The sequence below is a fragment of the Podarcis bocagei genome, assembly GCF_964188305.1.
Source record: "Podarcis bocagei genome assembly, chromosome: 2".
In the NCBI taxonomy this organism is placed as follows: domain Eukaryota; kingdom Metazoa; phylum Chordata; class Lepidosauria; order Squamata; family Lacertidae; genus Podarcis; species Podarcis bocagei.
In genome coordinates, this window is record NC_138126.1 from 29,993,175 (window position 1) to 30,009,778 (window position 16,604).

At 45.1% G+C, this 16,604-nt stretch overlaps 1 protein-coding gene across 3 annotated transcripts in view; it reads left to right on the top strand.

The window, feature by feature from the left end:
- The first annotated feature begins 14,282 nt into the window (after nucleotides 1-14,282).
- LOC308581639 (uncharacterized protein C3orf49) overlaps nucleotides 14,283-16,604 on the top strand; it is a 239,089-nt gene continuing 236,767 nt past the window's right edge. For all 3 annotated transcript variants that reach the window (XR_014005134.1, XM_081184344.1, XM_081184345.1), the window contains exon 1: nucleotides 14,283-14,951. Coding sequence is in view for 2 of the 3 variants with exons in the window: in XM_081184344.1 (XP_081040470.1) it covers nucleotides 14,830-14,951 (122 nt within the window). In the remaining variant the exon portion in view is untranslated. The remainder of the gene's footprint in view (nucleotides 14,952-16,604) is intronic.

Below are 16,604 nucleotides of genomic sequence, written 5' to 3' on the forward strand. Positions count from 1 at the left end.
TGAAGGTAATGGGGCCCTTTGTATGTCCAGCTGTCCTTTGTCAACAACAAATTGTCACTATTTGTTATGTTGCAGAACGTGAAGAAGGGGAGGGGGATGACCAACAAAAAGGGGGGGTGATGGGTAAGGGTGCCGTTTACAGCCCCTTTGATTTGAGGAATAGTGCATCAAGCAAAACAAGAATTGGTGGGCCTGTCCTGGAGGGAGTGATGGGTTGCCATCTGTGCTTCCGGTCCTCAGGGTAACACAGTGAGTTGGGCTTCTGATTTTTGTATGCTGCTTGGTAACCACCTGTAAGAGCAGCTTGTGGTAATTTATGGACCTAATAGGTATCTAAAGCCATTTGCACATGTTGCCCTGCAACCAGTCCATGCAGAATGTAGGCACCCTATATATAGAAATGAGCAAACCTGTGATATTTTAGGGAGCAGGCTAGCAGGCGAGGCCCATTACTTACATCATAGGAGCCTACACAACACAAAACACTATTTTTTTTATCTTATATTTTGGAAATGTACATCCAGGTTTTTTCCCTTTTAAATTTTTTGGGGGCCCCCACGAGAGTGGGGCCCTGAGCTATAGCTTGTTTAGCTTATACGTAAATCCAGCACTGGTGATGGGGAAAGAGGTCAAGTGGTAGGCAATGCATATAAGCTTTGAGGCTTCTTGCACTTTTTTCTATGATTACCATCCACAAACACCTGCAAACTCTAAACTAAAGGTTAAGGTACAGGTAACCCTGACCGTTAGGTCCAGTTGCAGATGACTCTGGGGTTGTGGTGCTCATCTTGCTTTACAGGCCGAGGGAGCCAATGTTTGTCTGCAGACAGTTTTTCCGGGTAATGTGGCCAGCATGACTAAGCCGCTTCTGCCAGAGCAGCGCACGAAAATGCCGTTTACCTTCCCGCTGGAGCGGTACCTATTTATCTACTTGCACTTTGATGTGCTTTCGAACTGCTAGGTGGGCAGGAGCAGGGACCAAGAAACGGAAGCTCACCCCGTTGCTGGGTAAACTCCAAACTAGATGTAGTCAATTTAGGTTTTATTTCATTCTTGCATTCTTATACCCAGTGCGCAGTAGCTGACCCTTGCTGGAGGAATTTCCTTCCTTCCTTCCTTTCTTCCTTCCTCCCTCCCTCCCTCCCTCCCTCCCTCCCTTCCTGTATCTATTAAATTTATCTCCCACCCTTTTCCTCCCAAAGGGGCCCTGGATGGCGAACGCATCTGTAATCAGAAATACAATTCCAAATAAAATAAATACAAAATTTGCTGAAAACATCTAAACATCTGAAACAGATTTAAGAACAGATGCATAACTAAATCACGTGTCTGGATGGGACTACCGAAATAGAAAAATTTTGGAAGGCATCTAAAGAACCACGGTGATATTGCCCACCTAATGTCAAGCAGTGTTGAAGTCAGCAAGCCCATGCTTCAACATGAAAGCTTTCGGGGGTCTAGGGAGACACTGCGCAGGTAATGAAAGGATGATACACAGTAAGGAGCTGCACCATAACAGCATATACCGGTACATCAAGGTTCTTTTCTACTTGAGCTCAGTGCTAGTTCCGCCATAAAAATTAATAAGAGACAGACACAAACACCATCCCAAGTTCGGCTTACCACCCCACATTCCCGGCTTATTTTCTGCAGCTAATTGTGCTCTGACAGGTAGCAATTGGCAGATTATAGAGCAGAGCGTTCCGTGCCTCTTTTCAAACTGATGTGCCTATGCAATCAGTGCATTTTGTTGCCTTACTATTGTTTCCTGGCGAAATCGCTGTTGTTTTATTTGACTGACTGCCCAGATCCCCCTGCTAGGTGGAAGGAATAATTGTAAAGTAAAACGAGCAAGGAGAGAGGAGCTCGACAATGGGTAATGATATGATAATGCAAAATACAGGAAAGCACAATTGCTCGCTGATGCATGATAAAAGATGTCAAGGAAAAATAAATATATAACACAAAGCAACAGCCGCAGCAAGGGTAAACTGCAACTGTTTTCCTCCACTGTTGCTTTACAAATTCATCCTTAAGCGACAAGTCCATTTTTAAAATGAACTAACAAATAAACACCTGTCGAGTTTGTCAACTCGTCAACACATGTAGAGGAATCAGCTTGCGGTTTCTGAATGAGGGGAAAAAATCAATGAAAAATACAAACAGATCATCATACATTACTAGTTGAAGAAGAATCAGTTAGCAAATAAACCACTAATCACAATTTCCCCCCTCAAATGAATGGGTTAATTCATGAAGAAAATCGCATAGCAACAATGATCACTTTAATCCACACCCACCACTGATGTGCATCCACTGGAAAGTTGCCCGTGAGAGGTTCTGGAAGGTTGCCCTTGGGATGAAAAAGGTTCTCCATTTCTGGCTTATAGGTTGTATTTGACTGCCACTCTGGTATGCTTCCAAATTTGGAATTGGGGAAGGGAGAGCCATCTTGTCCTTTGCCTCAAGCAGGAAAATGACTTGGGTTGGCCCTGGTGCAGGGCAGGCCATGTGGCACACATTGCTCTGTCCACTCCCTGCCCCTCAGTATCTGCTACCTGAGGCAGCCAATTCACTCCATCTAATGGTAGGGCCAGAGGATGAGATGGTTGGACAGTGTTCTCGAAGCTACCAGCATGAGTTTGACCAAACTGCGGGAGGCAGTGGAAGACAAGAGTGCCTGGCGTGCTCTGGTCCATGGGGTCATGAAGAGTCGGACACGAGGACACGGCTAAACAACAACAACAATGGTAGGGCCGGCCCTGCATTGAGCATTCCTTTTGAATGATGATTTGACCATAAATTGATTTATTGTATTTCTATACTGTTTTCGTTCAAATGAATCTCAGAGCATCTTACAAACAATCAATAATAATATCATAATAAGACATAATAACTACTGCCTCCCATGCCGTTTTTGCTGTGTTAGCATCACTGAAGTGACCTCCCTGGGGCGCAAACCTGGGCAGTGTGTATGGAGGTCCTAGGCTGCTCAGATGACTTGGCCTCTCGGCCCAAAGGAAAGCAGAACAATACATTTAGCACTAGTCTGGCTACAGGAGTTGCCGGAAAGAAGCATACAAGGTGCCATCCTTAGGCGGTTGCCTTAGGGACTCCAGATTTGTGTGGGGTTTACTCCTTAACCCTTTCTTCTCCCAAAGATACTCCACAAGGTAGCAGGTATTGATTGTTCCTCAGAAGTGCTTTTCTTCTAGAAAACAAAGGTGCTGGTACTGTGTACCCTTGAGTACCCCCAGGCAGTGGCGTAGCATGGGTTGTCAGCACCTGGGGCAAGGCAAGTAATTTGCGCCCCCTAACCCGTGGATTTGCGCCCCCTAACCCCCAGATGTTGCGCCCGGTGCGGCCAGGCCCCCCTGCACCCCCCACGCTACGCCACTGCCCCCAGGGGGAAAGCACTGTTCCTCAGAGTTTGCTCCCGAAGCCTTTCCATGAATATAGCCACAAGGCAGTGGAGATTTGGGATTATTATTATTATTATTATTATTATTATTATTATTATTTATACCCCACCCATCTGGCTGGGTTTTCCAGCCACTCTGGGTCAACTCCCAACAGAATATTAAAAACACGATAAAACATCAAACATTAAAAACTTCCCTTAACAGGGCTGCCTTCAGATGTCTTCTAAAAGCCAGATAGTTGTTTATTTCCTTGACATCTGAAGGGAAGGTGTGGGTGCCACTACCAAGAAGGCCCTTTTCCTTCAGACTTTTCCTTCTCCTAGATGGGCTACCTTCCTGGGTTGATGAGTCCCATTTGCCCCTCTAAAACATAATAGAGCATCACAAATAACATGGACAAACAGTAAGCCTTGGGTTCTGTCAGATCTTGTTACACTTTCATCGTCTTCCTCCTCACATCTTAAGTAAATAAATAAGCTCTGGGAATGGAAGTTTCCAAGAAGTTCCAGGCCCTTGCCACAAATGAAAGGAGTATCCAGTGGGCAATGTGGGGTTTTGATCAGATGTAATTAACTATATCCATTTAGTACAAATACCCACCTGCCATTGATCTGTGCCCTTTGGAGTAATGACAAAGGGGTGCTCTATTGGGTAAGCATTAACTATGGCTGGTCCCCCAACTAAAGAACTGTGGTCAGGAACAACCACGCTGATGTTGGTTACTACCGTATGCTCAGGTGTGTTTTCTGCCAAAGGCCGAGGTCTTTCAGACATTACGCTGAGTAACGTGAGACCTGAAAGAGAAGTTATATACCACGTTGACACTTTCCATCATTTAACCTATTTCAGTTTTTCAACGCATTGCAGTCCGTTTGCCAATATTAAACTTATTACTTTATTAGAAACAAACAAAACAAGGCAGTTGCAGCACAATGATAACCATGTCCACTCAGAAGTAAATCCTGTTTACAGTGGGTCTTACTCTCAGGTAAGAGAGTTTATGATTAAAGTGTACACACCATACATTTAAAACGGTTTAAGGCATGTAACTTCTCTCAAAGAATCCTGGGAACTGTAGTTTGCCCCTCACAGAGCTACAATTTGCAGCAGCCTTAACAAACTGCTATCCTCATGGATTCTTTGGGAGAAGTCATGTGCTTTAAATGTGCTTTAAATGTTTGGTGTGTATGCAGCTGGTTTCCTGCATCACATCTTAGCTATTTGAACCAGATGTTCCTTTTTAAAAGTACATAAATAGATAAAGGGGGATCAGCCAGTTAAAGAAGTCTTGATTGATCCTGCGAGCTTTAACCAATTAATCCATCTTTTAATTGATTAAAACTGCATACATTTGTACACGAGTTGTTTTAAAGCAGCCAACCTGCAGTCGGTCCCAGTTCACAATCCTACAGGCAGCTGTATATTAACTGGTCCTCTCCACCAGTGCCCATACAGTGCTTCAGGGCAAAACAGGCTCTTGCCTTTTGCAAGGACTTCTTCAATGGGACTTAATTCTGAGTAGATGCGTTTGCAGTGTGAGTTGAGATTTGCCTGTTTCAGATATCATCTCCACAATGAATTCACTAGGTGATCTTAGGCAAGCCCCTGTCTCTCAGTCTCATCCCCCATCTATAACCCATGGGGATCAGAATTCAGGCTACTGAGAAATCCAGGCTTGGGTCCAGCTACAAACTTCAGTGGGTGCGTGGTGTTCACATCAAAGAAATGTTCAAGGTGTCCATTTTATTGTGCATTCATGAAGGTTTGGACTCATGATGATGTAAGGGCCAATATCCTGCTTTCAATACCATTTGTGCCTGTGGAAGTTCCAATACTGTTTTGTTTCCAATCACTGCATGCCCTGTAATTCACTGCTGGAATCCTGCAACTTTTCATGAATGTTCTGCTTGTCAGGAGCTCAGCCTACACTCGAGTAGGATCCTGGTAGAAACACATGCCCAACTGGCAAGTTCTCTCCCTCCTGGTCGATTGTTCGAGAGCTTCAAAAGCTTTCTTCTGCCTGAACATCACAGCGACCGATGCCAACCGACACTGGCACACTTAGGGATCCACAGAGTTTGTACACAATGCGTAACAGACCTCAGCAACTCAGCGTTTTGGCTAATCTACTTTGCTTACATATAAACACACACGGAGCACTGCAACATGGCTCCATCTCTCTCTAGCATCAGACAGCAAAGAGAAAAAGAACAAAGGACAATAGTCCCACCTCATGGAACACAGTAACACAAACATCCTGCCTATCACTTCCCACTCTGTGGAGTCAAAACATACACCATCATGTGATAGACAACAATCCCATGACTGCAATCACGGAGCAGGAATTCTAACACTGCTTTTTCCCCGTTATTGATCGGCTATAGTGCAAGAGTGCCCCTCTAGATGGCAATAATGCAGTGGCATTGCAGAACAACTAACAGAGCAAAATGCCTTGCGGATAGTCCAGTACAAATTCACCATTAGTGCACTATTACAGACAGTGTCAATGGCATGTTGAAGAGCACACCCACAGAAAAAAGCAAACCAAACCCCAACCCAGTCTGGAGGGGCCCTATGAAGACCCGAGCATTTACAAGGCTCCAGAATTCTTCTCCAGTTTACATTAAAATCCAAGAAAAAGATGAGTTAAACAAAGTTTACTAGCTGTGGCAGCAGCAGCAGCAACAGCAGCAATTATTATTATTATTATTATTATTATTATTATTATTATTATTAGTTGAATTTATATACTGCCCTATACCCGGAGGTCTCTGGGAATGGTGTTCTGACCATAGGAGAGAGAAATCTAATCTCCCCCTTTCTTCCCCATTCAGTGCCCGTGTATTTGCTTGCCATCCCCTTTACTCTGGAAGTTAGAGGACACAGTTCTGTGCGTCATCATAAAGTTGGCTTGGCTTTGGCAAATAAGCAGAACTATTTCAGCTTGTTTTCTCAGGCAATCGATCCACTGTGAGCTGGGATGCAGTTGCCTGTTTCTAATCATAATACTGACCTATCTTGCAAGGCTGTTCTAAGGAGAGCAGGGACAATGTATGTAAAGAACTCGCTGACTATTGAAAGCACTGTATTACATACCCTCCAACATTCTGCATGAAAATAGGGACATGCTATACTACTATAGGGACGTGGGTGGCGCTGTGGGTTAAACCACAGAGCCTAGGGCTTGCTGATCAGAAGGTTGGCGGTTTGAATCCCCACGACGGGGTGAGCTCCTGTTGCTTGGTCGCAGCTCCTGCCAACCTAGCAGTTTGAAAGCATGAAGTGCAAGTAGATAAATAGGTACCGCTCCAGCGGGAAGGTAAACGGCGTTTCCATGCACTGCTCTGGTTCTCCAGAAGCGGCTTAGTCATGCTGGCTACATGACCCGGAAGCTGTACGCCGGCTCCCTCGGCCAATAAATCGAGATGAGCACCGCAACCCCAGAGTCGGTCATGACTGGACCTAATGGTCAGGGGTCCCTTTACTACCTATACTACTACTACACACCCGGTAAAGGATGCCTGGATGGTCCAGTCAAAGGTAACTATGGGATTGTGGCACTCATCTCGCTTTCAGGCCGAGGGAGCCGGAGTTTGTCCACAGACAAATGGGTCATGTGGCCAGCATGACTAAACCGCTTCTGGTGCAATGGAACACTGGGATGGAAACCAGAACACACGGAAACGCCATTTACCTTCCCGCCGGAGCAGTACCTACCGGTATTTATCTCCTTGCACTGGTGTGCTTTTGAACTGCTAAGGTTGGCAGGAGCTGGGACAGAACAACGGGAGCTCACCCCATAGCGGAGATTCGAACTGCTGACCTTCCGATTGGCAAACCGAAGAAGCTCAGTGGTTTAGACCACAGCGCCACCCACTTCTCTACCACCACCACCACCACCACCACCACCACCACTACTACTACAATAGCAGTTCAGACCATCTTAATATTCCATCGCCTCTGTACCAGTGCAGTGCTTTTGCAGAGAGAGATTTCACTTGCACTGATGCTGTTGGAATGGTGCTTAGAACCAGCCACTGGGCAGATCCAGTAAAACCAGATTTCAGCTAGGTTTGGGACACAACAAATCAAAGTGTCCTCATGGGCAAACTAGAAATGAATGTAATTGTAGCCTGGTTACCTTGGAGATGGGGGTTTGGTAGAGCAGGAGACTCTTAATCTTAGGGTTGTGGGTTCGGGTCCCATATTGGACAAAAAGATTCCTGCACTGCAGGGGGTTGGACTAGATGGCCCTTGTGGTCCCTTCCAATCATACAATTCTTTGATTCTATGAATCTCACTACAGTTCAAGTTGTTCTGAGGATAAGATGGGGAGGCGGAGAGGATGGCATACCGCACCTTGAGCTCTTTGAAGGAAAGGTGGGATGATAATAATGCCCTTTCACTCCAATCCTGGTGAAAATCCCCTCCACACCCAGTAAGAAAAGGGAGAGGGGGGAACCAGGTGTAGATGCTAGCTATGCTGTTAATATAACAACATGCCATTTGAGCCTTAATCCTTTTATTATCACATTTCATTCCATTTTTCGCAATTAGCTCCTCACTAGCTAAGGCTCCAGGATGGCTCTTCCTGCTAGCTCTGCAAACCCCAAAGCACTCATCCATTTATAGCAACCTGAATAGCTGTCCCTCTTGGGAGTATGAGTGGTTGGTCTGGCAGCAAAAGAAATGCCAGTTGATTAGAAAAATGAGTTAGCTCATGAGGGACCTGCCAGGTAGCTCATGAGGGTTCTGCCCCATAAAGAGGAGCCATCTCCAGGGGATAAATAAATGAGGGGCTGGTACTCCTATTTGGTATAAGTGCTGTGATTACCAGCAGAAAATGGCTTCCAGAGGCAGCAAAAAAGGACATTGTGGTACTCCATACTGGTGAGTTCTCTCTCTCTCTCTCTCTCTCTCTCTCTCTCTCACACACACACACACACACACACACACACACACACACACAAGCACCGGTCATCTCATATAGCGAAATAAATAACTATGACCATGTATTCAGGTTTGTATCATTGGAAGTAGATGATTGAGGCACTCACCCTGTGTGGTTTCCAGCCAAAGAAAAATAAAAATTTTAAACATTTTCTCTCCCCCTCTTTTCCTTCTTCTTCTAGAGTCGCCTACTGACTAATTTGTATGCGCGTACAGCAATGCCTTCTGCTTTGATGCACACCCTGTAGTGTAAGGGCAACCCAAGCTCTTCCACAGCATTAACATGAAGTGTTCTGAGTGACAGGGTTTGTTTCCAAGTTTTCCGTACGAACTTGTTGGTTTTTCTTTCCCTAAGCCAACGGCAGAGTCTGGTTACCACGTAAAATGGGGAGCTGCCTTTTTCGCTGCCAGCGTAACAGCGGCAGTTTCCAGGAGGCCCGGTGAATGACAGGTCTTGGCACTCTGCAAACAAACTTGGACCCAGGTGGGCCAGACTGCGAACAGCTTCCTTTTGCTTGAATTCAGGCACGGTTGGAGATTTGGAAATCTTAGATGGCGTCTTATGCAAGCGAGAGCCACAGAAATGTCTCCGAAACAAAAGGCCTTTAGAGATCTGCCTTTTCTTTCCCCTGGGGGTTGCTATCCACCTTGTGTTTCTCCTACAGTGGAGAAATGTTTTGGGTAGCGCCCTGGGAGAGGCACTACAGGGGTGTGAGAGCATAGGAGTCAATGACTAGGGGCCAAGGGGTCTTTGAGCCACCCCATAAAATATCTGAGGGGGGTGGGACCCCCCACAGTTGGTGGCCATCACCATTCAAATGATGTGTGCGCACCACATCATGTAATTGATTGTGCATATACAGTGAGATCTTGGTTTTTGAATATCTTGGAAGTCGGACATTTCGGTTTTTGAATGCCGAAACCCGGAAGTAACTGCTTCGGTTTTCGGATGCTTTTCAGAAGTCAAACGTGCCACATGGCTTCTGTATTGAGTTTTCCTTAAGTAAATGCTTCCAGAAGTAAGCGCTTCAGTTTTCGAACACTTCAGAAGTCAAACGGTCTTTCGGAATGGATTACGTTTGAAAACTGAGGTACCGCTGTATTTTATTAAAGTTGTCCCCCCCCCCCCGTGTGAGAGGCACTCTCCTTCTGGGAGGAAATAACAGTGGCACTTCATTCTGTTTTCACAGCATTTCCTTACCTGATGATTTCCACATTTTATATGATCTGTCGCATGACATAAAACATACCGTCCAACATTTTGGAAGGGCAGTTCGGGACACTCCAGCCCATCCCTCGCCCCCTCTCTGCTGCCGATTCCTTCCTCGCCCACCCACTCGCCCCTCCCCCTCCCTACATTTGCAATCTTCCTCCTTCTCCTCCGCAGCATCTGGGGAACATCGGGAGACGCGGCAGATGCCGGTGAAGCCTTCTAGCATCACTTCTCTGGACTCAAGAGAAGCCAGCATGGCCTTCCAGCAGGCCACTGCCCCCAGAGAAGCAGGAAGCCTGGTGCAGCCTTCCAAAGGCAGGTCGGTCAGCCGGCCTCCACCACCTCCAGAAAAGCGGGCATCTGGGTGTGACCTGCCAGTGTGACATCTCCTGACGCAACGCAGACTGGACATATCTCCTTCTCCTCCTCCGGCATCACAGACAAGGTTCCGGAAGAGGAGGTCAAGGTAAGTTTTTCTTCCATTTTTTGGTTCTGTTTATGGACTTGTGCTTGAATTATGGTGCTGGAGGAGACTCTTGAGAGTCCCATGGACTGCAAGAAGATCAAACCTCTCCATTCTGAAGGAAATCAGCCCTGAGTACTCACTGGAAGGACAGATCGTGAAGCTGAGGCTCCAGTACTTTGGCCACCTCATGAGAAGAGAAGAATCCCTGGAAAAGACCCTGATGTTGGGAAAGATGGAGGGCACAAGGAGAAGGGGACGACAGAGGACGAGATGGTAGGACAGTGTTCTCGAAGCTACCAGCATGAGTTTGACCAAACTGCGGGAGGCAGTGGAAGACAGGAGTGCCTGGCATGCTCTGGTCCATGGGGTCATGAAGAGTCGGACACGACTAAACGACTAAACAACAACAACAATGGAAGCCCAGGTGGCTTCTCCCAATTTGCGATGTCCTGAAAAAACCGGGACACTTTAGGGGGTCTGCGTAAAAGCCACTGCTGGTTTTGGGGAATTTTTAAAGTAAATCTTTATTAATTTTCACATAGACAAATATACATGAATTACATAACATATAAAACAGAAAACGATACAAATGAATAGAAACAATGAAATAAGAAAAGATAAAGAAACAAACAACAACAAATACAATATATTACACTTGCATGATGATTAAAATATATAACTTCCAATAATTCTCATTATACTACTTATCTGTATTCCTTGCACAGATTCATATTATTTTGTTTTGTATATAGATATATAGTCCACAATTATATTTTATGTAATTCTTGGTTACCAGTATCACTCTATTTCTGAAAGTATCTTATTGTTCGTACAGTACATTTTTAAGCATTCGTTAAATATTTTCCATTCCCTATATACCTTCTGGTTTGACACTCCTCTAATTTTTCCAGTCAATTTTGCTAGTTGCAGATATTCTATCATAAAAGCCACTTCTGGAAAACAAGCAAAATTGCTCATAATTCATTTGACAAAAATTTCAGGTGGTTTTCTCTGAGCAAAGTGAGCAGCCCCAATTATGCATATATACAACACCCACATACTTAGAATCAAAGAGCAGGGGTTCATTGAAGGACATGCGACAGAGACTCCGTGCAGGCCTGGGCTCTGGCATCTTTTAGGATTAGAAAGCAGGTGAGGTAAAGGACTTCTGCCAGTCAGAGAAGACAGAAAGCTAGATAGACCAATGGTCTACCTCGGCTTATTCTGTTCCTCAAGTAAGTTACAGTTCTTATGTAATTCCCACCTGCCACCAGCACCCAGACATAAGGAATCACAGAATCATAAAAATGAAGGGTTGGAAGGCACCCTGAGGTCCAACCCCTTGCGATGCAGATTCTAAGAGTGTCTAAGAGTGGAAGAAATTCCACAACATGAAATGGCATGTATTTTGACATTCCCGGAAAAGAGATGCTCCAGGTGTGTGTTTTCAAGATCCTCTGGAACAGGTATCAAAGCACTGTAAAGGACCAACATATTATGCAACTCTAGACATACATTTTAAACTTCTGAATATATGAAATGGAAAAGACCATAGCAAACATGCGCAATTTACCCTTTTGCCAATTCAGAGCCGCTAAGAAAATACAGGCAAATTTCATCAGAAAACAAGGCATCGTAAGAGGACACTGTGATCCTCTGCTGTCCTCTGCTGTTCAAAAAGCGCTACTGCAATGCCTTCTGCTGAACTACAGTTGACTTTGGGCATAATCCACACATAAACAAGTAGGGCAGCCATTTGCTCTGCCCAGGGAACCCTGGGGACTGTAGTCCTGTCAAGGGAGCTGTGAAGGTATCCTGTGGGTGTAGGAAGGGTGCTCACTGTGTAAGGAAGCCTTGCAACCCGTCTGCCCTAATACAGTGGTACCTCGGGTTAAGAACTTAATTCGTTCTGGAGGTCCGTTCTTAACCTGAAACTGTTCATAACCTGAGGTACCACTTTAGCTAATGGAGCCTCCTGCTGCTGCTGTGCCACCACCGGGCGATTTCTGTTCTCATCCTGAAGCAAAGTTCTTTTAATATTTTAAAGTATTAATATTTTAAAGTATTTTAATATAGTGGTACCTCGGGTTACATATGCTTCAGGTTACATACTTTAACCCTAACCCAGAAATAGTACCTCAGGTTAAGAACTTTGCTTCAGGATGAGAACAGAAATCGTGCAGCAGCGGCGCAGCGGCAGCAAGAGGCCCCATTAGCTAAAGTGGTGCTTCAGATTAAGAACAGTTTCAGGTTAAGAACGGACCTCCGGAACGAATTAAGTACTTAACCCAAGGTACCACTGTAGATAGATGTATTCATTGGTAAACAACAGATGGACAACTCGGCATACTAGCTGCACAGGAAAGTCTAAAATTCCAACTAGTTCCCACTCAGCTGGGGAATGAACCACACCCAGGGAGGGGAAAGAAGTTTCCATTACAGACCAGGCTTGTCCCGTAAAGAGACGGGCCACACACACACCACATTTACTCAGAATTTTCAGCAAAACTCAGGCTTTGGTAGAAAAACTGCCAGTTAATGTGGTATTAAAAGCCATGTGACTATAGTGGAGATAGGACCTTCATCACTAGTTCACCAAACAATTGACCATTTGGGATCACGAATCATTCCCTCACAGAGGCGAAACTAGGCTTTATTTCACCCGGGTCAAAGACCCAGTTTGGCACTCCCTCCACACGCATTCACGTACATACGCACACAGGCTGGGAGCCTCAATGGCGCCCCTCTGGAGGGTTCACCTGGAGGAAAAAAAACACCCCAGCTAGTAACCCCCCCCATAGCTACAGCCTCCATTTCCAATGTTCAGGTTTGAGCGCCAAAGCTTTATATAGCCAGAATAGCACTATCCACATACAAGAGGGAGGGACTAGCTGTTTTGGGGAAACTCTAGCATTAAGAGAAATGGGGGGGGGACCTTTGTGGGGAGGACAGCTAAGGGGAGAATCCCAAAAACAGACCAATGAAGATTTAGATTGCTCAGTAGCCATGCTATGGAATGCTAATTGACTGGGAGACGGGGGGGGGGGTTGAAAATGCAGTGGAAAGGGGAATGGAATATCCGGGGGGGGAGTGACTGAAAGGTGTATTCACTTGCATTCAGGTAAAATCCATCTCCAAGTCCTCTTGGGCAGACTTGGCTTCATTCACCGAAACAGACTTCCTGTGTGCACACAGAAAGCAGTGAATGCCACCAAAGACTCCTGGCTTCAAGGAGGTACCTCAGGTTAAGAACTTAATTCATTCCAGAGGTCCATTCTTAACGTGAAACTGTTCTTAACCTGAGACACCACTTTAGCTAATGGGGCCTCCTGCTGCCACCACGCTGCCACCACGCACAATTTCTGTTCTCATCCTGAAGCAAAGTTCTTAACCCAATGTACTATTTCTGGGTTAGCGGAGTCTGTAACCCGAGATACCACTGTATTTTCATTGATAACTGAAGGCTGCAGCTACTGTTGAACATATCTCTTCCCTACCACAGCAAAATCCTCTTTCTGTGGCCATCAGTATTTTAGGTACAAGGAAAAGGAAAGGGTGAGTGAAAGGTGGCAATAATTCCTAAATGGCATCTTAAAACAGGAATTATTATTATTATTATTATATCCCAGGGCATTCTATACAAGATCTCAAAGTAGCTGTCATATTACAAAAGAATTTCAGAAATAGACTAGAAAGAGAAGTTGCTGAATTACAACTTATTACCAAATTTAAAACTACAGAGAGACCTGGTCTGAAAAGAGACATTGGATTCTTATCTCATTATACATGATAAAGCTATTTTTGGCCATCTCATCCCTTGCTTTTTTCCTGTAAGACCAACTGCAGTCGTTAACAGGTCTACCACACCTATCAGTCAATCACCCATTCCCACCACCCTTCTGAGTAATACTCCTCCCCACCCTCTCACTGCATATAAAGGTCTGGTGACTTCTGTTTCAGTGTATCTGAAGAAGTGTGCATGCAAACTAAAGCTCATACCAAGAACAAACTTAGTTGCTCTCTAAGGTGCTACTGGACAATTCATATATATATATATATTTCTACTGCGTCAGACCAACACAACTACCTACCTGAATCTATTATTGTTGTTGTTGTTGTTGTTGTTGTTGTTGTTGTTGTTGTTGTTGTTGTTGTTGTTGTTATTACCTCAGTCCAACCCTCTGCAGTGCAAGAAACTTTTTTTTGCCCAACATGGGGCTTGAACCCACAGCCCTGAGATTGAGAGTCTCTTGCTCTACCGACTGAGCTAACCCACAGTTTCCTAGACTCCTGTGTTGTGGACTACAGCTCCCTCCATCCCTACTGACCATGCTTGCTGGGACTGATAGGAGTTGTAGTCCACAACTTCTGGAGGGAATTACATTTGCAACTCCTGTCTCACGGCCATCAAAACAAAGGGGCATCTTGAAAACCCAGGAGTTGCAAGGTGGAAGATGGCAGCCTTTGAGGAGAATCCACACCCTTGTCAGTGAGGATAAAATAGACTTCACTCCGTCCTCTTGTGCTAAGTCCAAAAATGTGTCACATCTCTGAGGAGGAATTTACCACGCCATGAGGAGCTGTGTATTGTGGAATTTCCCAGGGCTTTGACAAATTTGTTATTAGGCCGTGTGATTCTCAATAAGTAGAGCCGTTTCATGACACAACCTGCCCAAATCTCTACAAGGCAAGGAAAGGTGTTTCAAGGAAGCGCCGAGCCCTGAATGCACATAAAGGTCCCGTATTAGGAATCTACTCAGCCTGGGAAGGAAAGAGCTATGCGCCGCAACCCAAGGTGCTTTCCTGGTCCTCTTCGGAGCTGCATGCGCAGACCTCCTAGTGAAAAGATGCATGAAGCTCAGGGAAAAGCCATCCAAGTGAAAGGGAAAGAGACCAAGAGGTGAGCCACACTAATTCTTCACTTGCACCTTAAACAAGTTGTGGAAATTCCCCAGGAATTTCAGTCACACATCTGGTCAAGGGCTCCCTGACTCAGAAGAAGTTTTCAAAAGGCACAGCTATGCTTTTTGCTTTGTGGGGATTTTGGCTGTATACACACCATACGAGCAAAGCACATTTAGAGCACATTTCCTCTCCCCGAAATCTGGGAACTGTTGCTCTCACAGAGCTACAATTCCCAGCACCCTTAGCAGACTAGAATTCCTAGGATTCTTTGGGGTGGGATGTTTATGGCGTGTGCGAAGCCTCTATTCTTTGGTTTGCATTGTTGTTTCTCAATGACATTGTTCGTAGTACAGAATACATACATGGGATAGGGTGTTTAGTAAACTGGGACTGTCTTAGTATTAAGCACTATATAAATATATGAAGTGAAATGAATGAATACAGTATTCTTGCTCCAGGAGACATCTAGTCTATTGGCTTGAGTTGTTTTAACAGGCTGATCCTCTGCCTTTTAGGGTTGTGCCTGCTACTCCGATCTCTGTTTTTAACTCTTTTATGGTGGTTGTACTAATTTTTGTATTTCCGGTGAATGTACTAAACAACAACAACCTTGGACATGCACAGAGAGATGTCTATAGCAGCCTGCCCCAACCTGCAGACATTTTGGACTACAACTCCCATAATGTTGTGCTTCTATTAGCTTTGGCATTGTACAGCCATGCTGGCTGGGGCTGATGGGAGTTGTAGTCCAAAGCATCTGGAGGGCATCCTGTTGGGGAAGGCAGCTCTATAGCTACATATGCCACAGTTCTCTGCTTGGCGAAAATTCTGGAGAGACAGGTGCTACAAATGCCTGTTGAATTCTGTTTTCTTGAAAGGAGGTCTCTGGAGGCTTGCTGGCATTTTGTGATATCTGCTTTATTTGCATATAGAGAGAGACAGAGAGAGGGAGAAGCAAAGTTACTCATGTTGAGCCATAAGAAGAAAACTCTACAAAATTGGGTAATTAGGAGCAACCATAGGGTCATCAAAACATGTCAAGTTTTCAAGTTCTTCCTTTTTGAGGGGTGGCTTTTGGGTTGGTCCTAAGAAAGTTATTTCCCAGCTGCGAGCTTTGGAAGTTGAGCACAGAAGAAGATACAGCCGAACTCCTACAGAGGTGCCAAAGCTCCCATCAGATTTCTCAGGGAAATGCCAGCAGCACCATAATATTCTTACAGAAGACAACTCAGCCCTCTGTCCTTCTGTTAGCTTTACTGCATACAGAGAATTAGCACAATCCACAGCTGGGAGGGTGGAGGGGGAAGGTGACCCCCACCCTGACAAGGCTCTTTCTTCTCCTAGGAGGTCTCCAACCATTAGGTCCTACAGCAACAAATCACCTGTACTTGGTCAAACCAGACCTGTCCAGCATGTTGGACCACTTTAGCAGTCCTTCTAATGTCTAGACTCCAACCTTACAACCATAGAACCACTCAGCTGGAAGGCATCCAAGATCATTCAGTTCAATCGCTAACCTTATTACTAACCCATTATGCACTGGGAATTCATTTACAAAAGTTAAGGTTGAAATTTGTACAATGGTACCTCTGATCCCTTGCAAATGGGATCTGTTCATGTTGAGCGTCTGCGCATGCGCGAGCGGCAA